Source organism: Pogona vitticeps, chromosome 1, assembly GCF_051106095.1.
Source record: "Pogona vitticeps strain Pit_001003342236 chromosome 1, PviZW2.1, whole genome shotgun sequence".
NCBI lineage: Eukaryota > Metazoa > Chordata > Lepidosauria > Squamata > Agamidae > Pogona > Pogona vitticeps.
Window position 1 is genome coordinate 145397567 of NC_135783.1, and position 26300 is coordinate 145423866.

A 26300-nucleotide genomic window follows, 5' to 3' on the forward strand; every position below is an offset into this window, starting at 1 on the left:
GTCACGCTGGTCACGTGACCACGAAGGATTGTCTTTGGACAAATGCTAGCTCTATGGGTTGGAGATGGAGATGAGCAACGCCCCTAGAGTTGGACACCCATGGACAAATTGTCAAGGGGAACCTTTACCTTTATTGAATCTACAGGGATTCTCATTTGTTAGTGCCGTTGATTGAAATGGGCCTACTCTAGTTGCAGCTCACTATACTGAAGTAAGTCTCAGTTAAAGTAAGCCCATTTGAATCAGTGGGACTTGAGGAAGAATTGACTCACCAAATGCCCATTGATTCAGTGGGCCTACTTTAGTGTGACTTACTAGACAAAGCAACAGAATGTAATTTTTTATTAAATTATTTATAATTTATTTATAACAGGCAGGAGCTAGCAAGAAAACAGTTAGAAGGACATTTTTGTCCCACATCTCCCAAAGAACTGTGCATTAGAGGGGAGGGAGAAAAGATTAGAGAAAGTTTCCTGTGACAGGATGCACAAGCCTTTACAGAACTTAATGTCACTGAAAATTGCATGAAAACACAGGAAGAGGTAGGTTTTAGTTCACATTTGGCATTCTTTGCTCTCAAAATGTATTACATTGCCTTTTGTTTCACTGTCACCTAATGGAAAACCTGAAAACTGTCACAGAGCATAGCTGAAGGTTTGCGGTGCTGTTTTATATGCTAGTGTGTTTCTAACAGATGACTGACAATTTAACAGTGTGAAGATTGTATCCAGTATGTACTTGCTGAAACTTCCATCTAATCTTTCTTAAAAGGCAACCAAGGCAGCTTTCCACACTCAGACCGGTGCAGAACATACCGTAAAACTGTCTATCAACACAATATCTTTACAGCAACAGAGCACAGAAAAACAACAACAAACCATTCATATGGTGGAATATGTTTGGAAAAGTTTGTTTTGCAGTGTTTAGTTCTTTCAGCACGTATGGCTCACTTCAGGAGTTTGTTCTTTTTTGTTTTCCAGATTCCTTCATTTCATGTGTCTTGGGTGCTATTCATTGGGAAAGTATTGGGAGCTGCTGCTGATCCTCTTGCATGCTTTCTTATTAATAAAAGCCAGCGGACTAAAATTGGCCAACTCATGCCTTGGTAAGCAGGCCAGAAGTTTGGTTCCATTTCATATTTGCTGATGATTTTTGTTTGTATTCAGCTTATCTGCCAAGTTGCTAATCAATAATTTATGATGTTTCGGAAAAATCTCCCTTTACATAAATAAAATTCTCTTTTTTTTTTTTTTTTTAATAATTTTTATTTTATACAAAAAATACACAAAAGAACACATACATAACAAAAATACAAAAAAATACAAGTAATAGTGCTTATTATAAACTAAATTCTAATGTGCACCCCATACCCACGGGACTCTATTTACTATAATAATTTTTTTCTTACAGATTACCTCTCCAAAATTGTATTGAGTATTCTTTAGAGGCTTTCCCCCTTCCTTTCACTAACACAAATTCCACAAATTTACCCCAAATATCATAGAAATTGTTACATCTTTTTTCCCCTCTTTTTATTTTAAGTTCCATAGTCAATTTATCATTTAATGCAATGTCCCATACTTCACAATACCAGTCTTCAATTTTAATATCCTTCTTGTCTTTCCAAAATTCTCAATTATAAATCAAACGGCTGTAGAAAGAGCATTTCACACTTGAGCACAAACAGAAACAAGGGTCGTGAGATCTGAATCCAACACAAGAGATGGGGAACAGATAGATACTGCAATTAAAATGAGTTTGAACTGCTAATCAAGTTAATATACACATTTTCAGCACATTAATTTCTTGGAATTCATACTGTAGTATGTCTATACTACACAGCTATGACAGGTTGATACCACCGCCCTGGGGAAAACTGGGATTTCGAAAGTTAATGTGGAATTCTGTGCTAAAGAGCTCTCCTTCGTACCCTTGAATTACAGCAAAGGTTTCTAAGTGCCTCAAAAGGCCAAGCTTCTGTGGAACCACAGTAATTAAAGTGGTGTCAGATTTCTCTAGCGGTCTGGTTTAGATACATTTGTTGGCTGGTTGATTTGATTTATATACCACCTTTTCCATAAAACTAAATTTATTCACGGATGGTGTAATAGTAGAAAATGTTCAAAAAAGCAAACATTAGCAGAAGGATTCTGTATGTTTTTGCTGACACAATGGGAATTAAAAATAAAGACTTTCTATAAGGGAAAAAAGCATTTAATGGCGACTGAAAGATAAATGTGGTGCCAAAGGCAGAAAATCATCCAGAAGAGATTTGGGGTTCAGCCTCTTTTTATCACAGCTGGACAATTTGCGGGGGCTTCAGATATTGTTGGGCTGAAGCTCTTCTCAGCCCTAACTGGCATAGTCAGTGGAGATGGATGAGGTGAGTTGTAATTTAAAAAACACATCTGGATTGCTACTGTTGCTGACCCTTTATAGAACAGCTCCATAACTCCATATTCTTTATAGGTGCTTTAACTAGAGTAACTGATATTAAATATGGAAAATAGTTGCTGAGAGCCAAATCTTAAAATTGATGGTAAGTGCCCAATAACATATCTGTGAGGGTTTGACATTAGGGGCTTCTGTCACACCTAATAAAGATTGAGACGGTTTTAACTCTTCAACATTGTCTTCATTTATTAACAGTTCAACATTAACAGCAACCTCTTTCTGAACTGGGTTTAAGGTCTCTTGCCGTCTGAACTTCGACTGCAAGGGTGTCCAAGCTTTAGCAACAAAAGGGTTTGTTTCATCAAAGTCCCACGGTCCAGATAATATCTTCTCTGTGACCAGTGGCTCTCCTTCTTCTCTCTCAGGACCTAGAAGCGGTAGGGTCTCTTCATCTCCGCTCCACCCCCAGAATGGGGAACCCTCTCCTGGACTGGCCAGCCACGGTCCGGGTAGACTCCCATCTTCTGGAGCTCTGCAAGATGCCATGCTTTCTTGGTCTCGCCACGGCCTCTCACTCCTCTGTTAGATGCCGCCGCCACTCCTTCGCCTCGGTCTCACCCCAATAAGAAGGGCGAGGTTGTAACCCTTGTCGTCTGCGTCGTTCGGCCTCTTCATGAGGTACCTTAACCTGCTCCCATTTCCCTGTCCAGGGATCCTGGACCCATATCATCTCCCAACCGCCCGGGATGTCCTCCCGCCTTTTCCTTATATCTCCTACCCCTGCCTCTATGGAACCTCTCCCTTTTCCCGCCAAATCTCCCCCAGCCGACGCCAACATGCTTAACCTTTTCATTTCTGGTTTCAAACCCCTTGGTGTTTCTGACCTTTTCCTTCTCTTAACTTTTCCAGTTCTTTGTTGTTCACCTCCTTGCTTTCCTTTCTAGGCGGAGAGGGTGGGGGAGAAGTCTGGGTCTCCTTAGATTGAGATCGGAGCGATGGCACTCCTACATAAGCTTCCTGCCCCTGGCTGGGGGGTCTTACAATATCTCAGTCACCAGATGGCTGCTGGGAAAAAAATTACCTGTAGTTTTGTTAGGAGAGACTGGACCCAGTGAAGGAAGCCCGTGTAATTTCAGGCCATGTGGGATGGGGTATTCTGGGAGTTGTAGATGAAGAGAACAACCTTCCAGCCTCCAAATAATTTGAATCTTAGCTTGCCATAAGCCTTGTCTGGTCTGCGCGTAATTTGAAGGCACAGTACAGAAATGGGTCTTGGACAGAGAAGGACAACTTTTTGACTCATAGGCCGTTTTATGGCCATAGCATGTCATTTTACAAATGGATTTACATCCCCATCTATTCATTGGCTTATATATAGTGTTTGAATTGCAGCCCTCTTCGTTGGTGGACATGCAATTCTGCCCCCTCCCTCATTTAAAATGACCTTAGACTGGGAGGTAAGAGACATTCCTGATATCAAATGATCCCATTGCAAAGAAAGCATTTTTCTTCTCTCAAAAGAGGCTGACACTCAGTTCCTGTCGCAGTGTTTCCATGTGACTGTATCATCTGCAAATGCTAGTCTTCACTGGAAAAGGAAGAGTGTGGTTGGCCAGCTGTATGTTGGATAGATCCTTGTGCAACTTGACCACCATTAGCACTTGACTATGTTGCCTCTTGGCCACATATGGTCTTACCAGCCGCTTCCAGTGTAGATAAATTGTACCAGCCAACTGTGGTTATTATTTGAAATACGTTTTTTCAAACAGCCTATTATCTCCTAGAGGAGATGTATGTTTAAAACAAAGCTTTCCATTCTAACTGTAATCCTGGAGAGGGGGGAAAATCTACAACAGTTTGCTTTCTGTATCTTAAACTAGGAGCAAACAGGTTACAAGATGGTGGGGTAAGATGGATTCGTGTTATCAACAGCATCTCTGGGGAAAGGACCTTTGTGGAACCAAATGTTTACTAAAGATAACTGCACTAAATTTATCTCTGCAAGGACAGATCACCAGAGTGGAAACATACAATTTCCCCCCCTAAGGCTCTGATAAGAAGTGGGTTTTCATAGGTTGATAGTCTCCTACTTTACTCCTAAGTTTAAGGAGAAGAAAAGGGGAGATTCTCCCCCTTTCCCCATTTAACTTTGTATGTTTCAGTTAGAAGCCTTTCTTGTCGTACAGGAAACATATCTCAGAATTGAAAAAAAATGTCATAAATGTCCACTGCAGAGAATAGCAATGTCTCAAGCATAAATTTTGCTAGACTCCATTGAGGCTTCTGAACTATGAAGCCTCAGTGGAGTCTAGCAAAAACTGGGTAAACTCTTCAAGGGTATTGTATAATTTTCTGTTTTTAGAACCATATTTGCGCTTTCATTCATATGGAAGGAAGCATTGTGTAATGGATAGAGTGATGTACTAGGACTCTGGAGAGCAAGGTTCATGAGTCTTAATAGGAACCAAGATGACTTGACTTTACCTTTCTTTCACCAGCACCCCAAATATATTGAATAAAATGTGTGGTTTTAAAGTTTGGGATTGTGTGGGTGGGACAGCAGTCAGTCTGTGCCAGACCTGGATCTAAAAGGCAGAGCTGCAGCTAGCTACTTTTGTGCCTGAACCAAGTATATAGTATTATGCCCTATTCTTTCACAGTTGTTATTTTGGTTAATGGGTAAGTGTAAGTAGACGAATAACAACAAGCGAGAATAATAATAGCACAACATTAATTTTCTAATGAGATCTGCATATATAATCCAATGCATAAGCAAAGATTTAATGTACTACTTAAAAAATATTTTTAAAAGATTTTCATTTCTTCGGTCATTTTACATAGTGGCTGCTATAGTATTGCATATGCTCCTTTAAAATGGTAAATGTATGAAATTTGTTGAATGATAAACAAAATTAACCTGGTTTTTTTTTGGGGGGGGGAGTCTGCTTGCTGCCACAGAACCAGGAATATTATGACAAGTCCCCCAGCAGTGTTGACTTGAACAATCTTATCTGTCTCTATTTCAAACGTCCTCCTGTGTCAACCAACTATTCTCAGAAGAGTTGAAAGATTGGGGGAACAGGCAGCACCAAACTACAAACATATATGTGACCACATAACATTTGAAATTTGCAACACTTGGTTCAGTTAGAATGTATAAGCTCTATTCCTGCCTGGGTAAGTTCACCATGTCGAGAAGGGAGCAGCAGACCCCTCACCAAGATTCTTACTTCTCTGTAGTTCCTACATGTGAGGAGGGACATCTCCCACGTGGTCTTGTTGCTTTATGCTTTATTTCCATGTGTGGGAAGCAACAGTGGAGGATGGAATAGCTCAGTTGTTCCCCTCTAAGCTTGGTGAGTTTATCCAGATAAGGAGCAACTGAACAGGGAGATACAGATTTGCATCCTTTGCTTTGTGTCTCTTGGCAAGTGCCTCAATCTTAGAACTGCAGAGCTGGAAAGGATCCAGTGGATCATCATGTCCAGCCCCTGTCAAGGAGGCACAGTGGAGAATCCAGTTCCCAACCACTGGCTCCACATTGTCCAGCAGTTGCCTCGCTATACCCACATTAGGGCTCTGTTGAAAGCTACAGAGAGCTGGTTTTGCTCCCTTTGAGTTTCCTTATATATCTAATGGGGAAACATCTCTGTGGAACTCTTGATGCCAAGAACTGTAGTCTTTAATCTCCCTGTGCATATGTGTAAATAAAACTTGTATTATATTGTAGATCCGTATGTCTTCAGTGACCTCTTTCTAAGTAACCGGAATCCTGGGCGAGCTGTTGGAACCCCTAAAACTTCTTTCTACTCACAACTGGGATGGGCTCACTTGACTAGATTCTCTTCAGGCTTTGAGCCAAAACACAGTTGTTTCAGACTCCGGGTCCAGTTGCGTTGTTCAGCCTTTCTAGACTTAGCTGTTCTTTTGTTGCTGCCTCCATGATTAACATTAATCTGTTGTTGTTGGTTATTATATTGCACGTGAAATATCGGAGTATAACAGGTGCTCAATTATCCCATGTGAAACGTGTGTCTCCCCACGTGAACTGATGTTCCAGGCAGTATAACATGCAAGGGATACACTAATGCTATGCAGCCCTAGTGGGGTGGTTCACATGACCTCTGCAGAACATCAGAATACGGTGGGGTGAGGAAGGAAGAAAAGGTTGAGTAAGTTAGGTTTTTCCCCAGTGTACGTGGCTACCTACCTTGCCACCATTATATATAGAAAATACATTTCACTGCTGTCCATGTATTCAAATAGCTTGGAGAAAATCTCTGCATATTCCTGATTGGGTCAAATCTTCTTTTTACACAAAGGAATCCTATGGGTCAGTGTTAGTTACCACAGTCAGCCTTTTCCCATCCTGTCCAAGTGTGCAGGGTCAGGCCTAGCTTACATAGCCCTGTAATCCCACCCCTTGTATATTTTTTCAGTGTGGGCAAGAGGAACTGAACTTACCACACAGCTGGTTCTGTTGTGGTAAGAGGATGACTTAATTTAACCTAACGGGGTCAAGTCAATACGCTCTTCTGGGAATACCTCTTGCCATTTGACATGTCATTCCTTGTCAACAGCCAGCTGAACATAAAGTGCACTACAGACTAGAAATGGCATTGCATGTCCAGAACGCCAGTGGGAAGGCCAGTGTCCTCATGGAATCTAAAGAAGCTGAATCTCCTGAACAAAATCATTTCACAATTTGGCACAGAATCTGAAAATGCCAAATGATGATGATGATTTACATAAATACGTAAAATTACACCAAAATGCAGAAAAACACATGGGAGCTGATTCTAGTAATTCAGTGAAATTCTCCAGGCGGTTACTGTTCTGAAGTACACAGGTTTTCCCAGTATCAAGATCTCCTCTCATTCATGTCTCTACATTCATTAAATATTGAGCCTGTACATGTTTTATCAATTGAGACCAAGAAATGGATAAAACATGGCCACTTCTGTTGCAGTTTTTCGTACCTGGCCTCTAATACTGTTTTTCTTCCTCTACAGCGTTAATATACTGAATAAATGTTCCTTTCTATTCCATCCCTCCCAACCTCCTGCCGCCTTTAATCTACTTTGAATAAGCTAGCATATACATTACATGGATGTAGATAGGTGAGAAAATGCTGTGCAAATATCACTGCTCTGATGGGATTAATCTGCATTGTCTGCTCGTTCCCGTTTTTGTTAATAGCCTCCATGGTCATCTAGTGACATTGTGCAGTGGCTTGCTTTACAAAAATGCTGGAGAATTCTGCTCTAGCCAAGGGTCACGCTCTGGGAATGAATTGCATCTGCTCATCACTCCCAGATAACAAAGCTAGAATGTACTGGATTTTCGTTTCCAAGCTTTATACCAGCTTGACAGACGTGCAGTTTATCGCCCTGACTGTCATTTTAGGATTTGTTTCATTTTACCCACTGAAGAGCTGATCTGTGTTTCCGTGGAGCCCCTGGCATGAAAATTAATGGAATCATCCAGCCTTATGAAACACAAAAGATCATTACGGAAGACCATGTTCAGGTGGCACCGTCTCTTGTGTCACTCTTCGTACCTGGTGTGGCAACAGGGAGTTCCTGGAAGAGGCTCTTTGGACAAAGTTGTAGAAATAATAATTACATCCATCACCTAAATTTTGTACAAAATGTGCAAGATAACTAACTTGTCTATAGAGGGGGTATAGCAAGTGTGAAGTGGTGTGGCAGACTCACTGTTAAACCTGAACTTGGGAGACCTGGGTTCAAGTTTCTATTCAGTCATTTTGCTCATTTGAGTGGCAAAATACTTTGGAGGTATATTTGATGCATGTCATATTGTCTGTGTTCTAGGTTGCTGGGTTGTATACCTTTCCTCATTGTGTCCTATTTCTTCCTGTGGTGTTTACCTCCCTTCAGATCTGGAAGAGTTGCCTGGTATCTCACCTTCTACTGCCTTTTCCAGGCACTCTATACAGTAAGTGGATCAATGCCGAAATCTGTTATCTCTGTAACAACGAATGCTATATCATTGGTGACGTTCCTCCATATCAGCACATCAGAATTACCTCTGAAATAAGCAGAGACACCTTTTAAATAGTAATATATCAGGAGAAGAGAATAAGTGTGCCTTTCTGGCGCAGTTTGATTAATTCAGGACCAAGAAAACCCAAATCCTAACCAAGCCACTTAATGCAGTGTCCCTGGGCATCGTCTTCTGAAAAGTATATGTCTAATGTCACATTGCAATAACTCTGCAGTAGCTTGGAAAGACACAAATAGTGCTTACAGTAAGAGTGTCGTCTCTGCAGGATCAGTATCTGTAGTTTCGGTCATTCGCAGCCTGAAAATATTAAATCACCACCACTGCCTCAGAAATATGCGTTTTCATGGTGTATTACCAGAACTGTCTATTAGACAGAACTAGATAATGTGCTACTATAGCATTTCTGTGCTCGTATTTTTCAGCATAGCAGGGTGGGAGAGACTTGGAACCAATTCCCCGAGGATCCTGTGGTCCTGCTGTATAGATCTGCTGGCTCAGTTGGGGGATATATATGCTCGTGGTACAATTTTTCAGACATATGAAATGCAGAGAGTGTTCCCTCCAGCGGCTGCTCAGCATTCTGTTGACATCTTTCAAAGAGGATGCCTGAAGTGCAACCGTTAAAGACTCTCTAAAGTTCCCTTGGCTTTTTATACTGCACAGTAATCATCGGCTTTTAGAAAGTAAGGAAGAGTTTGTGTTTCTTTGTTCACGTGAGGTATTTACAGTACCCTGTTTCTTAGTCAGAAAGGTCAGGAAACTGACAAGGCCTTCCTTACAGTGATTTTTCTCTTCTTTGAGAAGAAAGGTGCCCTCCACCCTTGGGAAATGTTATTCATTATTCAATACAAAGATAACTCAATATTAATTATACATTTATGACTAACCCCCTCCCCCAACCTAGGTCCGTGTCTCTCCTGCTGCCTGTTCAGAAACTCAGGCTAGAAACGGACGTTAGAGATTGGCTGGAGCTAGAGCTAAAGTCCAGCTTCTGGCAATGTCTAACGTACCACAGGGCTGACTGGTGCCATTTTTACACGTTTGTGAAATCGGACTTTAAAGGAATCCCATGCTCAGGTCCTGAAGACTGATTTCCAAACCAAGCAAGCTAACTCTTGCCATGACACTTAAATGCTTTTGGATGCTCATGGGTTATCTCAAACATCTGTGTCAAGTCTCCGGCTTTTGCAAGGTAGGGGTGTGCCACTTCCAGCGTGGCCAATCCCCTTGTTGGGGAAGCCCTTGGATTTTCCTGTCAGCTTGTTAAGATCAGCAGATAGAAAAAAAGAGGGAAGAAGTGTCAGGAAAACCCAAGAGTGTAATGAGTTTAAAACAATAACCATTGAACTGGGTAAAACCTTATGAAGAAGACAGGGTGGTTGTATGGTAAAAGCCTCAACTGGAGGTACCGTTTGTCTCTTGAATACAGTATTACTAGCGCAGAACATCACTGCAGAAACTTCTGCCTTATAAGACCCTTGCAGACCCTGCCGGTAAGCAGGGAAAGCTCGCAGGAACAAAATGTTTTGGATAACCCACAAGCAAGCTTTTTTCCATCTTAGGTCCTTCTTAAAGAGAAAGGTGGGGTAAAAATATTTTCAGTAAATAAATAGCCTCAGGGGCAGCTCCAGCTTTGCCACATGATAACTGGAGCACCATCATTAGCTGGAAAGCTGGCTGCTGAGGATGTAATCTAAAATTGGTGTCAATGTGCCCTTTTAAAACTGCATCACAGCTTTGCCTCATGTGAAACGACTACACTGTGAATGTGTAGTGATGGCCCCTATTTCGTTGCATTTGCCAAACAGTTAAACCTCTCTCCTCAGTTTCTTTCCATTTTTGTTGGATACTGGGAGAAAAAAATGTAAGCCATAACTTCACTTCATCAGTATTCATAACACATATATCTCTTGAAATGTCCAGTATAAAGTAATCCAAAGGACAGAAATGGTTACATGTCTCATCATTATAAACCAGTAGATGGTACAGCTGGGTACTTACATGTATTTTCTGGCTTAGTTCTTCCAGGTACCATATTCTGCTCTCACCATGTTTCTCACCACTGATCAGAGGCATCGCGATTCAGCAACAGCTTACAGTGAGTCTTAAATACAGTTTCTTCACTTGAAGTCCCTTAAGGTAGTGGTGGGTTGCTCCAGAGGTTTTTCTCACTTGCAAGTCACATGAGCCCTGTTCCAGGACAGTAATAAATAACGAGGGACTGTAGGAATTGCAGACCCAAAACATATAGAAAACCATAATTGCCCATGACCAGTATAAACTTTATGTTCTATACTCTGCTGGAGATGTGGTCAGGATTCAGGTACTTATTTTCATATTGGAGGGAGTGTGAACTATGATGATGATGATGGTGATTATTATTATTATTATTATTATTATTATTATTATTATTATTATTATTATTATTATTATTATTATTATTATTATTATTATTATTATTATTACCGGTAAGTATTATTAAGTATTATTGAAATTTTGGAAGATATTTTTAAAGAAATTGGACAGATTGCAAAAATAGCGGTAGAAGTTTCCCCAAAAAGTGCATTACTATCCATTTTTGATGAATGAGACTGGGCAAAAAAGGAATGGATCACCCAGATTAGTGATTGCGGAAGATTGGAAATCTAAGCATATCTTTCGAATACATGAGTGGTATAATGGAGTGTGGGAATCAGTAGTTAATGATAAGTGTATGTGTGATGTGTAATATTTGATGTGTGATATTAGAATTAAAAAGGGGGAATAATTTTCTTGATACTTGGCAAGATTTTTCGGATCTTCCGAAATATTGTTGAAAGGAGAGAGCCAGTTATGCAAACATGAGATAATGTCCTTTTAAATCAATTTGACTGAAATCAGATCCACCCTGACTTGTACATGTGTGTAATGTGCGCTTTAGTTTGCATGCATAGTAGACCATTTTGCCGTCCAGCTCCATATCACATGGCATATTCCACTTGAGGTTTCCTTAATCCTGGAAAGGAAAGAATGCTGTGATAAGAAGCAAGACTAACCATATAAAATAGGGAAGGCTGGTTCAAATGTAACAGCCAATAAACTGTTCATTTTAAATAAGTGATTTCTTCACCTGTCAGACTTCTTCGTCTCCTGCTTCCTCTTTTGGCATACTTTACCATCTACCTTGTATTGAAGGAATTCAGATTATGGTAGTTTCTTTCTCAGTACACAGAAACATGTGAAATGATTTGCCCAATCTCACCCATTCCCTTGGAAAAATAAAAAAAAAATGGTCTGGGTGCTTCTTGGTTCAAGGAAACGGAAGCATTTAGTTATTGTTCATGGTGTTGTTCTTTCTTATATATAGTATGGAGCTACATCTCTGTACCTCTTGTCTTCAGAGAACTGGAAATGCGAGGAGAGGGAAAGGTGGCTAACGTAGGAAGGAACAAGGAAGGAAGGGAATCTCTTGAAGACTTTGAGAGGTGGAAAAATCCTCTAAGCTTAGTAGCAGGTACAGAGCATGCTCCCCATAAACACCCTGTGTGAAAGCTTGCAAGCTTGTATTTTTCTTACACCTTACATTATGGTGTTATGCAACCCATAGTTGGCCACCACTTCATCTGGACCAGCAAATTGTTGCTTCTGCTTGCCCTCAAAACAAGATGTGGTCTGAAAATAGTTTTGATTCTGCTTTGGAATAGTCTGGCAAACTATTGTTTGCCAGATTATTTCTGGCTATGGATTGCTACCAAACAGGAAGGGACCTGGAGCATGCAGGGAGAGAGACAGAGGTGGACAAAATACCCAGCTTGAGGCTTGCTTGCTCATTCATTCATTCATTCATTCATTCATTCATTCATTCATTCATTCATTCATTCATTCATTCATTCATTATTTTATTTATGATTTATGTAATGTCAAATTATTATTTGGTGTCTTGTTTGTGAACTGTGGTCATGAATCAAGACCACTCTTGTTTGAATTCTGTTGGAAAGTGAATTAATTACCTAGTATAATCATGTCTACTTAAGTTCATGCTACAACAAACCGTAGTCCTTTAAGGCAACCATTCTCAACTTATTTTTTGGCCATAGTCTGAGGGTTCAAAGTGCAGCTCCGCATTTGCTTCAAATGAATCACCAGATTTCTTAGGTTTTGCAATAGGGGTAACATTTATTGGATTATTTAATAACAGTCAGACATCCATTCAACAGGGGGTTTCCAGTCTTCAAATTTAAAAGGGTTTCCGCTCTGAACTTTCTAAGGACTGGGCCACTCAGGTGGGGTGTCCGGGTTTAATAATAATCCTTTCTCTCCTTCCAATAGGGAGGTGGTGTCCTCCTCTCGAAAGTCCACCCAGTCACACACTCTGCCACGGGGTCTCTCAAATCCACTCTGACACATCTCCCACGTCCTCCATTCCAATTTCTCTCTCCGCTCCCTCTCAACCTTCTCTTTCTCTTCCCTTAATTTCTTCTGCCTCTCTTTTGTCTCTTTCTCACCCCAGTGTGATGGCTTGGGAGTGATTTCTCTCCTTCTCTGAGCATCCGCTTCTTCTTTAGGGACTCTAAGCTTTTCCACTTGTCCTTTCCATGGGTCTTCTATCCATGTAAATTCCCAATTACCCGGTAACTCTCCTTCCTTTCCTTTTATATCTAGCAACCCTCCACTACTTCCCGCCCTTTTTCTCCTGTGCCCGCCAAGAGAGTCCCGGTATCTTTAACCGTTAGTTCGTTTAAACCTTTCTCTAGGTTCCCCGGGTCTGGTCCAGGTGGTCTTGTCTTCCTGGGTGGGGGAACTGGCGAGGTCTGACGTTCTTTTTCAGCGGTTGGCGGGAGGGACGGCACTCCCATGAGAGGAGTCTCTCTCTCACACTTCTGGTCTCACACATAGCCATAAGCACAATATGAAAGAAATATAGGCTGAATCAGGATTTTCTAAGCCACGTAACAAACCTTATAAGGTGGTGTGTGAAGAATTGTTTCCAGCCGGTGACTCCCTTCAAATGTGCCGCCTGTAGCATCCAATGTAACCTGTATATTAATACAGTAGTTTATATTATTTGTGGTTTTGTCCACAGTTAGTGGTTTGCAGCATTTTCTCTCCTCCACCTTAGGAATGGCATTTGAAATTCTTGGAACGCTGGTTGGAGCCACTCTGCAAGGGCAAGTTGTTGCTGGGGCTCACACCTCTGATCACTGTAGCTACAACCACACCACAGATCTGCAAGAAAGCAATTCCACCATCCTAGACCCAACTCATGGGGTGAGTTGAAAAAATGTTGAATTTTTTTTAAAGAAGGGATACTTTATCTCAGCTATGCAAATACAGTGTTTTCTTTATTATAGTGACTTTAGTTAGAGGAAAGACAACATTTCTTGGTGGATGACCTACGCTGGGAACTGGACAGGGAGAATGCTGTAACGCGCTCTATGTGGGGCTGCCTTTGAAGATGGTTCAGAAACTTCAGCTGGTGCAAAACTCTGCAGCCAGACTACTGACTGGGGCCAGCTACAGGGAGTGTATAATGCACCTGTTACAAGAACTGCACCAGCTACCAGTCCGTTTCTGGTCCCAATTCAAAGTGCTGGTCATTACCTATAAAACTCTATACAGCTTGGGTCAAGGCTACCTAAAGGACCATATCTCCCTATATGCACCTTCTTGGCAATTAAGATCAGCAGAGGAGACTCTCCTCTTGGTCCCATTGCCAGCACAAGCACAGCTGATAGGGACATGGGAGAGGGCCTTCTTGGTGGCAGCTCCCAGGCTATGGAACGCTCTCCCTCGGGAGATCAGGATGGCCCCTTCCCTTTCATACTTCTGAAAAAAGCTAAAGACTGAACTCTTCAGGCAGGCTTTTAACAATTACAGCTGAATCCCTGAACCCCATTTCAGCAGATAATTTTCATCTTTTCCATGTTTTAATGTTTTAATCTTTTAATTTAATTTTTAAATCATACATTGTTTAATTTATCTTTTAATATTTACCTTATTGTGTTTTTAAATTGTGTGAATTTTTTAAGGTTGTAAGCTGCTTTGTGTCCCTTGTTGGGAGTAAAAGGTAAAGGTGAAGGTTCCCCTTGGCAATTTGCCCAGTCGTGTCTGACTCTAGGTGAGTAATGAGGCGTAGTAGTAGTAGTAGTAGTAGTAGTAGTAGTTGTTGTTGTTGTTGTTGTTGTTGTTTCTGTGAGGAAACATGATTTGGTCAGTGCAGGTACTCCATATATCAAGGCAGAGTACAGCTGTTTAATACAAGGACAACAAACTCATTAAAATGGTTTTTGCTTTTAAAGATGTTGTATGGAGCTTAGTAGGAGGTGTTTCTCGTTCTGTATTTCAGTATAATTGGAAATTGGTGTGTGTTGGGATCTTCATAGAAGATGGCATGGCACAATGTTTAGCACAGGGTTCTTTGCTTATCTAGGGGCATTGTTATCTTTTCCATCCTTGTGCTCCAAGACATGGCATTTTAGTCCTTCAGAGTCATATTTTGTTTCAGATACCACAAAGAACTAGATCTACAATACAGGTCTTACACAGAATTGTTAGCAGTGTTCACAAGTTTAGCCATATGCCAAGTACAGTATTTTAGAAATAAACAAAACATAAGAAAAAGTCCCAATGAATCCACTATTTTTTGCTATTGGCACGCTATTTTGTACCATCCAATATAAAGTAGTTGGACCAAAAAGGAGTGTTTGTGCTACTTTTCGTGGAACTGTGATGTACAGAAATGCCGCATTAGTTGACAGTAGATAGTCCCCATTGGGGTGGGGGTGGGGGCAAAGATATTCTTATTGCAACTGGGAAATAGCCTTTAAAAAAAGCCTTTTAAAAATAAGCTTGTGCATCAGGGTTAAAAAGAAAATTCAAAATAGACGAAATTCTGACATAGCATGTCTTGCTCTGCTCTTTGAGCGGAAGGGAAAACAGATAAAATAGCAGGCCCACAAATATTTTTGCTGTCGGCCTTCTTGGTGTCTTCCATGACCACCAGCTTACAAGTTTTTTTTTAACTCTCACACTGTGTCCACCTGAGTATTTCAACGCACTCTAGATCTTGGGTATTTGTCTTTGGGTGTGTCTACACAAGGAAATCACCCTCACTTAGATTGGGTTAAAGGAGCCTCAGAAGGCTTACTTGGAAGTGCACGATGGCTATGGCGTTTAAATACCGGTAGATTCTTCCGTTTAAATGCAGACATGTACTTTTCCAAGTTCACGTTCAGGATGAGAAACCACACAGCACCTCAGATTGCTCCAGTTTTTAAAAGTACAAAAGTTATGTTCTTGCGAAAAGCTTGGAGAAGGAAACAATGTCTGTTTTTATCCTGTTTTTATTTCTTTGGAAAAGGGATAGGGCTGAATTGGATAATAACAGAAATAAAAACTGTTGGGAAGAGATACAAAAGGGAATGTTTTGGGGCAGAGGCAACAGGAAAAGAGGGACACACATACTGTACACAGCACCCCTCCTTTGGATTTAAGGAGGGATCAGGTTGGCTGGCAGTTGGCTTTTACATCATGTGGTCACCTAAAAATAGATCACACTTCACTGCGCTATCTGTGGACCAAAACAAGGGATCAGTTGTGATGTTGCCACCCTCTTGGGTAGTGTGGATTAGTTACTAGACACAAGTTTTTTTCTTTCCCACAAAAAGAAACCACAGAGGCCTTCTCTGTCCCTCTTCTTCTGTCTAGTCAAGGCAGCTTTGTTCTGGAAGGCAATGGAGGTGGGGGTGGTTTGGTTTGGTTTTTTGTTTTAATCTGCTGAACATTCAGGGGGTTTTTAAATGGAGTTTTTTTTTTTCTTTGTTATGTAGTAGTATTATCTTCAGAAGTACTAGTTTTTGCTTTACAAGCTGTACCTCTGGCCTCAGTTCAGTCATTTTACCTACTGGAGAGAGTTAAGACTTGATTTGGTCTAGAACCCTCCTTCTATAAAAGCCCTTAGTCTCCTTAAAGCATTGCACTTCATGAGGACTGAATACTTAATCAGCCTTTTCTCTTGTTGAATTAATCTTTCATTTGAATCTATCCTTCCCCACCTGCTCGGAGTGGGTTTAGATCAATCCTCCGAGTTCCCTTCGCTGGCTAAGGTCAGAAGCAGACAGCTAGAGACAGCTAGTGATGCGAAAAGGGAAATCCTTAACTAATGGGGGTGTCTAAGTTTCACAGCTGGAGCTTCTCTCACCTCAGGAGTCTGAAAATTAAGCTTGCTTTGTTTCATGATTAAGTCCAGAAGGCCATGCGCTGGATTTTTCTGATTTTACAAACCTGGAAAAACTGCTTTAATAACCTCTCTGCAATGTTAGTGTGTTTTCAGGTCTAATTATAAGCTGTCTGCCTGTTTCTGACAGAAGCCTATTTTCAGGTCCCTGAAACCTGTTACTGGGCCCTTGTGCTACAAACTATGGAAGATTTTATATCTTTTGACCACCATTAAATACTCCTTTGAGCATCACTTTAGCAAACGTACATATGTGTGTGTGTGTGTGTGTGCGCGCGTGCGCGCATATGCGTGTGTGTATGCATGCGTGTATGTGTGTGTGTGTGTAACAGAGAGTTGGCAGTAATGTAGAAATTAGTCATTAGAATTTTCAGTGAATCTTATGATCTGAACATATTCAAAATGAGCCTTTCAAACAGTTGTTGTTTCTATGGGTCATCAAGTCATTTCTGACAGAAGGCTTGTTCAGATTGAGATTTGTCCCGCTATTTGGTGCCTTGTGGGAGTGGATTGGTTTGCTCTTTTTTCTGGTGACCTTGCGACGTACTCACTAGAGCAGACCAGTTTGCTCGCAGGGCATCCAAACCCACACCTTTTGGGGCCCTTGTCATGGGCTTCTTCCTTGCCCCACCTGCTTCCTCGCCCCCCTTTTTTTTCTTTTTGGTTTGGGTTGGTACGTTGTAGCTTAATCCATTTCCAGTGCATGTGATTGCTGCGAGCGGAATAAAATTGCGTCTTGCAATTGTCAAACCTGTCAAGGCTCCTTCCGGTTGGAATTTCCGGCTTGGTGAAGTGGCTTAATAAATGGACTGCTTCAAGATACCAGCAAATCGAACACTTCCCCTCTCCTCTTCTCGTGTTCAGAAGACAAATAAAAACATGGCTTTTCAGCCAGGCCCTTGACAACCTTCTTGTTCTTGTTCTTCTTCTTTTAATTTACAATATTTTACCCTACCTTTTTCCTTAAAAGGACACAAGGTGGCTTACAACAATTAAAAGAAAATATTTAAAAGTTAAAAACACTTGTATACAAATATTGAAATTTAACAAGTATTATATTAAAATTGGTAAATAAAATCAATACTAAAAACGCATTTAAAAACAACAGAACACAAGAGTCCATTAAAAAAAAACTCTCAGGACACCAGTCGCTAAGGAAAAGCCTGCCTAAAGAAAAAGTCTTTGCCTGCTTGCTATTCCTATTTAGTTTTCTGATAGTTTGATTTTTATTGTTTAAAAATAGTCATCGCCATCTTGGGATTTTGGTTTGTGTGTTTGTGACACAAGAAGTTTATAGAGGTGGGTTTTCTTTTCCTTTTGATGTTTTCCTTTATGTACTCTTTCGGTTTAAGCTACATAGATTAGTGGCCTGCCACTAAATGGGCAGGGTAATGGTTTAATAACTAACGTGATTGATTGATTGATTGATTTGCATCTGCTGTCCATTGCTGATGTACTGAATCACTGAGATTTTTTTAAAAAGTTTTTTGCCTTTGTGTGAAGTGCTGATTGAAACCGTGACTGCAGGCAGTTTCTGGATTGGCACTACGCACAAGCCAAAGGGGGGGAAAACATTTTAAAGATTTAATCTAAGCGATTCCATGGATCAGCAGTGGTCTAGCACAGACAAAAATAAGAATTTTGCTTCTCCTGCCTGCTCTGTAGAGGAGCAGGGGAATTGTTCGATTGACAGAGAAAGGAACTGGAGGGTCGCTTGAGGTTGATCCATCGTTTGGATGCAAGGGTCATGGCAAATAGCTCCTTCTCCTGATCTCAAGTGACCCTATTTAGACTGCACCAGCCTACACCAAAAAGGCCGGTGCAGTTGAACTCTTAGAGTGACTGAAATAAGGTTTTCAAGGTATGTGAAACATTCAAGGAGTCGTTTACTATTGCCACTTTCCCAAGTAGGTTTCCGTGGTAAAGCAGGGATTTGAACCCAGGTCTCTTGCAGCCTATTCACTATAGGCATTGTATCCATGGAAAGTAATAGTCGTCCTTTGTAGAGGCTAATCCTCTGAATCATGGACAACACAGCCTTCATTATAATCTTGAAGGTGGTTACAGTCATGGGCTAAACACAGGGATGAATATAGGTAGATGTAGCTAAACATTGTTAGACACTATTGCAATTGGGCATGAAAGGTCTCGCTGTATATTGGGATTGATGTGAATGCTGAATTTGCAGGTGAAGTCAGCATCAGAAGCTGGGTTGTTGTTGTTGCTTTTAATGTATGGGTCTGTTTCACACGTGTATATTTGCATATATGGTAGTGACAGATTTACTGCCCCTCATCCTAGAGAGGTCATCATGCACCCCCTAGATATTTGAGTATATTGTTCAGTGTATATAGTTCTGAGTATATAGTTGAGTATATAGTTCAGTGCTAGCGCTTGCTTGCTTGTATCCCTGCTCTGTTCTTTTTGCACCTCAGCCATTCCCAGAGAGATCTCTGCATTTTTATTTTTTATTTTTTTGATCAAAGCATCAGCCAGCTCCCTGGAATAATCAGTCAGCTTTCTCCTTTGCAAATGGGATGGCTAGCCATAACAGTACTGTTAGCTGGATGCATAATTTGCCCTGAATTTGAGACCGATCTCAGTATTTTGTACATGATCCCTCTTGTGTTGTTGGCCATATTTTCTCTATGCAGCAGCTTTAGATTTAAGTACTAGACTGGTTACCATAGGTGACCATGAATCACAGGCGCACAAGAACATAGAATGGCATGCAGGTGAGTGGGTGGGGGTGTCAGAGCAGGAGAGGAAGGCCAGCATCAAAACCTTGTGGACTCCCATCGCCATTTCCTCCTCTGTGCCCAGCAGGAAAAAACAGCTGTCCTGTTTTGCCTCAGCCAGCCCCAGCAAAAAAGATATTGCAGCCTTCTTTATAATAAAGCTGCTTTTCAGTATTTCCTTTTTGAAACAGATTTTGGTTGGTTGTTAGTCTTAAGTGATGATGAGATGGAGGTTTTTTTGACTTGTGTCATTTGACTGAAATATGCTCTTCTCCCCACTCCTTGCTTTACCATCACTTGCTTTAAAGGAAAAAGTCTACATGATTGCAGCAGGAGCGATCGGAGGCATATACCTTGTTGGCTTTGTGGCTCTTTTCTTTGGCGTGAAAGAAAAAGTTGGTGAGTGGGTTGGAAATTTTTAGAAACATTCCTATACATCTTACTTCCTGCTTTCAAAATACGACATCATAGATCCGCCCTGCTCTCTACAGATGCTTATGCCTTAAACACAGACAGAAGGGTTCCCTTCTTTAAGGGACACTTGCTTGCAGTGAAGCATCAGCCCTACATGAAACTGACAGCCTCCTTTCTCTTGATCTCAACAGCAGTCCAGGTAAGTCCTGCGTGAAAGAGAACTTGTACCACCTGAGTTTGTCTGAAAGATGCATTAGGTGCGATATGAAAAGAGGGTCGCTTTTCTCAGCAGTCCAGCAATTCCTTGTTCTGGAGCACAGCTGCGAGACAGGACCTGAGTTCAGATTGCTGAGGAATCAGAGATGATGTGCATGGGGGGGCAGGGGGAGGTATGCTAGTGCCCTCTGTGAGTGCACTACCCACAAAGTTCCTCAAAGGAGGGAGAGGAAGCAACAAGCACACCACAGCTAGGATTTATTTCACATGGATGGGGAAAAAAGAGGAGGAAGCAAAAGGAACAACTCAGTACAGTATGTATGCAGTTTAAGGTATCCAAGCAACAGCTATGGTTCTTAGCCTTTTAATCCCACTACAGGCCTTCCGGCATGCACTCTTATTGTTAAAGGCTCCACCCATCCACCCCCAAGCCACTAGTTTAAAAGCAGAATAAACCGCATGCCAGAGTTGCAGATGTTCAGATACATTATAATATGTAGTATGTGTAGTAGTGTATTTTTTTTAAATTTTCTTTTTATTATATAAATCCATCCATACGGATAACATCGTGCCACCAGGGTACAGTTTATAATCATTTGTAAAACAACTACTACACACATTATGCTCCTAATCTATACATCCTTCTAACCATTGATAGAATAAGTCCCATGTTTGATAATATTTTGTATCTTCTTTTCCTTTGATTTTCAATGTTAGTCTGTCCATTTCGGCGCAGTCCAATATCTTTTTAATTATTTCTTGGTCCGTAGGTGTTCCTTCATTTTTCCAGTACTGTGCATAAATAATCCTCGCCGCTGTTAGAATATGCAGTATTAAATATACATTTTGTCTGTCAACACTTTCTGGTATTATACCTAACAGAAAGAGCTCTGGCCTAAAATCTACATGCTTTTTGATTATTTTAACAAGCCATGTATGTATTTTGTTCCAAATTTTTTTTGCTTTATCACGAGTCCACCAGAGGTGATAATAGGTTCCGTTTTTTTTATGACATTTCCAACATTTACTTGACCTATTAGAATACATCTTAGCCAATCTATCAGAAGGTAAATGCCATCTATAAAACATTTTATATAGATTCTCTTTATAAGATGTTGCCATTGTCATCTTATAGTTAGTAGTGTATTGACTAAATACAGGCCTGTAGGATCCCTTTGAGATAGTCACACCATGCCCTGTCACAGTCACACTCCTTTGTAAGAAAGACAACATTAAATCAGGGGTTCCCACACTTGAGAAACCCAAGGGTTCTTGGACTGCAACTCCCAGAAACCCTGGCCAGCACAGCTGGTGGTGAAAGCTTCTGGGAATCACAGTCCAAGGACACCTGGGATAGCCAAGGTTGGGAATCACTGATTTAAAATATTCTGTCTTCCAAAACATACTGCGATGACAAACTGGGTTATAGAATGTTAAAGGTTTTTGTTATGTACTATATATCTTTGTAATAACCTATGACAGAACAATGTCGCAGTCACCTTGAAATGAGTTGTAAAACTAACAGTGCAGTTCTTTACTTCTCTGTTTGGAAGTGTATGTCACTGAGTTCAATAAGGTAGGTAAATAAAGGATTGAGATGTGTGTCTAAATAGATAGTTATAGCAGTGAATTACAACTTTTCACTTGTAAGCTATGTGCATACTGCTGCCCCTTGCGAGGGGAAATGGGGTCTGGAAAAGTCCCACTATCATAGGTTCCATGGACATAGCAGAGCAAGGACGCTCTTGAACAACTTTTATTGATTTAGACTAAAAATGTGTTGTTTTGAAACTGATAGTGCATTGTGAGTTATTATTAAAAAGATTTTTTCCCCATATCCAAATACATGACAGTCACATAAAAGGTATTTCAGAAACATAAAAGTTGCTTCTTGGTTTGAGCATTTTCTATTCAAACATGTTTTTCACTGAATGCTGTAAGATGCAAGTATAAGTGACAGTATTTTTACTTTGAGAGGTGTTTATTTTTAATTATGCTAGTTTGCACTAGACCTTGTACCTGCACGTGAGGAAGCTTTATTGTTCATAATGTATTGAAAAAGCAAGTGTAACTGTGTAATGCATTGGGCATGCATAACCAGAGATTTTGATTATAGTCCTGGGTAATGAAGGCTTAATTTTGTCAGCAGCTAGTTGTTAGAACAATCAAATGGGGGCTGTCTTTTTCAGAAATACTTGAACTCTAAATGGGAAACTGTGAACGCTACACTGATGTAGACCATTTTTGTTATAATCCACTCTGCTCCACATTTGAATTCAGAGTAATGTAACATTTTGTTCCTGTTTTTTGTTTGTTCTTATTTTTTTTCTTATTTATTTATTTTAACTCTCCAGGTTGAACAAGGCAACTTTGTCCTCTTTTGTACTCATGCTGCTGGTTTTCACAGCCACTTTCAAAATTTAGTGCTGACCATTTTGGTAAGCGTGCGAGCACAGCAGACGTCCTTTGCCAAGTAGATTGCTCTTACATTTCTCCCTTCAGCAATGCTGGGGTTAGGGGCATTGGACTCCCGTGTAGTTCAAAATCCTTCTATACCTCTCATGCCCCCCCCTCTCTCTCACTCTCTCTCTCTCTCTCTCTCTCTCTCTCTCCCCCCCCCCTCTCTCTCCCTCTCCCTCTCCCTCTCTCTCTCTCTCTCTCTCTCTCTCTCTCACTGACTGGCCAGGCCACTGCCTTGGTAAGTCCAAGACACACCTCTTTCAGGCTGCTTCCTGGAGATGAGTATTTATCAAATTTTTTTAAAATGTTTATTTTTATTTATTTATTTATTTTGAAAAACGGCATATAACCAAAACTGTGCTTCTCAGATCCATGCAATTCAACGGAGAAATGTATTTTTTTCTCTCTGTAGCATAGCATCCAGCTACTGGATAAATGAAAGTGTTAATTTCCAAAGGAAAGGTCATGTTAGCCTATTGTTGTAGCGATTTTTTTTAAAAAAGCAGACAATCTAGATCGTGCCTAGAAAACTGGAAAAGCTGTGAATTCACTTGAATTCGTGTTTAAAGGTAAACACCTTTTATTACAGCGTAACTTTTCATGAATTAGTATTTACTTCTTGAAAAGCATGACTACTGTATATCTGGCAGCAGTTATTCTTCAGTAAGTAGCAGGAGGTAAGCATAAACCAAATTTTTAAATGTTTGTTAGACATCAATACTTCTTACTGGTGAAGGCTAGTTCTGCATGAGAAAGGAGGTGGACTAGTACGTCATTCAGAACTGGAGGGGAACTCTTAATAGCTTCATATGCTTCTAACGCTATTTTTGCATGCCATTATTTCAACCTGACACAGTGCTAAGCAATGGGTTACTAGAGGCTGATTTCATGTAATCGGTTCAGCAAATGGCCTGGATTGTGCCTAGGAAGTTGGATAACATTTATTTGCTTTGATTTGCTTTTCTAAATGGAAAAGAAAAAACTAGTTGCTAGCTATTCAGTCAAAATTTTGACTCATCTTTATTGAATTCACATTAGAAATCGGCCTGGGGGGACCCAATGTAATTAGATTGATACTTGACTGCTTCCATCTTTTGTGATTTGTGGAACTCTTCCGATTCTGCCTCATGCTGGTATTTTCTCACCTGCCTAACTAGTCCTATTGAACACTTTAAAACATGTTTCCACTTCCATGTTCCCATGATGTTCTCATCACTCACAGGTGTCAGCAGTAGCGAGCATTCCATTCTGGCAGTGGTTTCTGCAGCACTTTGGCAAAAAGGCGGCAGCAAGTGGAATATCAGTAAGTCGGCTGCTGGGGCGTAACAAGTGACTTGCCCTTCTTGCGTTTTAACAGATTTCTGAGTCTGGGGTTGTGCTAAGGATGGCTAGCAAGGCTCAAGTAAAATCTGAAACTTGTGAGGCTCTTCCCTTCCAGGTCTTATGCTTCTAATGACTGTCCCCAGTTTCTTCTTTGTGTGTTGCTTGTGTTCTGCTTGTATTCCTCCTGTTCCAAGTCAGATTGATAATGTAACTAAAATGCAACAAGTGCTTAACTGGATATTCCTCACTAGGGATGATCACAGTGAAACCTTTGATATTACTTCATTTTGGGTTCTTTCAAGGGCCTTTTTTGTTTCTGTATTTTCTTGTTCTAGTGCGTTTGTTTTATGTGAAAGATAAAAGCCTATTTTGGGTGATCTGTTTGTGTTTCCCCATTAGTTTTTTCTGGCACTCCAGAAAGCTCTAAAGCACTTTTTTTAAAATTTCTGCAAAAAAGCAAAACAAAACCAATAAACAAAAGAATAGAGGCAAGGCAAAAGAGAGAAGCATTCTGCTCCAAAAGCAGGAAACACAAGGCAACTTTGTGAAAGAAAAATCATCACCAGACTTATACATGAACTAGTTTCTGTTATCATATTGAAAACAACGGTATGATTGGCCCTGGAAGCACAATAGGAAAAAGGCAGGGAAGCAGCCAGCTAGCCAGCCAGTCATTGGGTGGCTAGCACATAGATATACCCACAAGCTAGATGGGAAACCTTGACATCTGAGTGCTCAGCCTGGAGGCAGGCGGTGCTTGATGGCCTCTCCCAATTCGAAGAGACACTTGTTCAGCAGGCTGAGGCAAAGAGGCAGTGCCAAAACCAGCAAAATCAGGGAGCTGGACAGGGGACAAATTGTATTTGTGTTCCGTGTGGAAGGGATGGTCACTCTCGAATTGGCCTTTTCAGCCACACTAGATGCTGTTCCAAGTCCTCGATACAGAGCACGTTACCATAGTCCCTCGAGACTGAAGGATGCCTAAGAGAGTAACCATCAACAACATAACATCAAGAATAACAAGAGAGAAAGGCTTCAACCTTTGCCCTGCTGATGGAAACTCCCACTCACACAGCCCAGTGTCACATGAGCAGAGTCATAAGAGTTCAACCCATTGGCCCAAGTGGCTCTAGAGAAGCAAACAAAACAGTCCCAAACAAACTCACCAAAATATTCACAGTAAGTTCATTGAATAACAGATCTTTAAAAATCAGTCACACAGGAAAATCATCCCCTCGCACACACATTGGGCGGGGGGGGGTGGAGAAGCAAAAACACACACACCACTCTCCCAAAAACCAAGTAAAGCAAGCAAACAAATGAAGACTCCCCCCCAAAAAAGGTGCTATCAAAGCCTTCCTCTCAACAAAAGTTTTTAATAATGGGAGATTTCTCTCTCCCTTATCACTCGATGCATTCTGTTCTCTTCTTTGAGTCTGCCAGGCAGCATCAGGCATGCCAGGCCCAGACAGCAGCAGAAATATTCCAGGAAAGGAAAGGATCCAAAAACAAATTAAAAAAAAAAACCAAAACACAACAAGTAAGCAAACAAATGGGGAAGTGGGGAATCCCAAGAAATTTGGGGAACAGAGATTTAAAATATAATCCCAAGTGGGCACATGCAGGAGCAACAATAATCCAAAGGAGTAGGGGGGGAACCACCACCACCAATTAAGAAAAAGCAAAAAAAGAAATGATCCAAGATTGAGATGCAGTCCGGCAGGCAGCAAAGACATTCCAAGATAGAAGGCACCAGGAGTACTGCACTGAGGAATCCTTCCTATAATAAACAAATGAAGCAAGAGCACATTCATTGGTTTCAGGTTCTTTTACAGATTCAAAATTCCTCCCCCTCCCCACATTCTGATTGACTGCTAATAGGAACCCTTGCAATGCCATTGGATGAAAAATTTCTTAGGTGATTTCACAGACAAATGTTGAAAGAAAGATTACACAAAAGAATAATACATTCATGCAACCCTCTTTCACAAACCTACATGGTTTGTGTTTCAGAGGCTTTCGTCCGCAGTCAAGGAAAGAATGTAAATACATGAAAGAAAGCTGCTTTCGTGTTCTGGGTCTTTTGTTAAAATATGAAAGCTGATTTGGGAGAAGTTGAAGAATATATAGAACAATTTAAAAAAAAATATGTATGTAAGAATAAAAAAAATTATGTATTGGTCTGGAGATGGTACTTAACACCAGTGAAACTGAATTGTATGGAGAAAAATATTCCAAAAGATGTCAAAGATGTAAGGAACCTGCTTCCATATGTGGTGGGAATGCGAATGCATAAAAAAGTTTTGGAAGTTGGTTTTTGAAGAGAGAGGTGAAATATTAAAGCTAAATTTAGAAATATGTCGTAAAATAGCACTTTTAGTGATATTTGAAAGTGAACAATGGAATTGGACAATGAAATGATTGATTAGAAATTTGGTAGCAGTAATTATATTAATAATAGCAAAGAATTGGAAAGTTAAGTGCAGTCTCCAATTAAAAGACTGATATAAAGA

At 40.6% G+C, this 26300-nt stretch overlaps 1 protein-coding gene across 2 annotated transcripts in view; it reads left to right on the forward strand.

Moving 5' to 3' along the window:
- The window catches only part of MFSD2B (MFSD2 lysolipid transporter B, sphingolipid), a 44602-nt gene that overhangs the window by 8665 nt on the left and 9637 nt on the right, over nt 1–26300 (forward strand). The window contains exons 3-10 of one of the 2 annotated variants that reach the window (XM_073002274.2): nt 981–1105; nt 8229–8352; nt 10441–10519; nt 13520–13668; nt 19683–19773; nt 19866–19987; nt 22359–22442; nt 23687–23767. In XM_073002274.2, the coding sequence (XP_072858375.2) occupies nt 981–1105; nt 8229–8352; nt 10441–10519; nt 13520–13668; nt 19683–19773; nt 19866–19987; nt 22359–22442; nt 23687–23767 (855 nt within the window). The remainder of the gene's footprint in view (nt 1–980; nt 1106–8228; nt 8353–10440; nt 10520–13519; nt 13669–19682; nt 19774–19865; nt 19988–22358; nt 22443–23686; nt 23768–26300) is intronic. The other variant, XM_078391045.1, reaches the window with a different exon arrangement.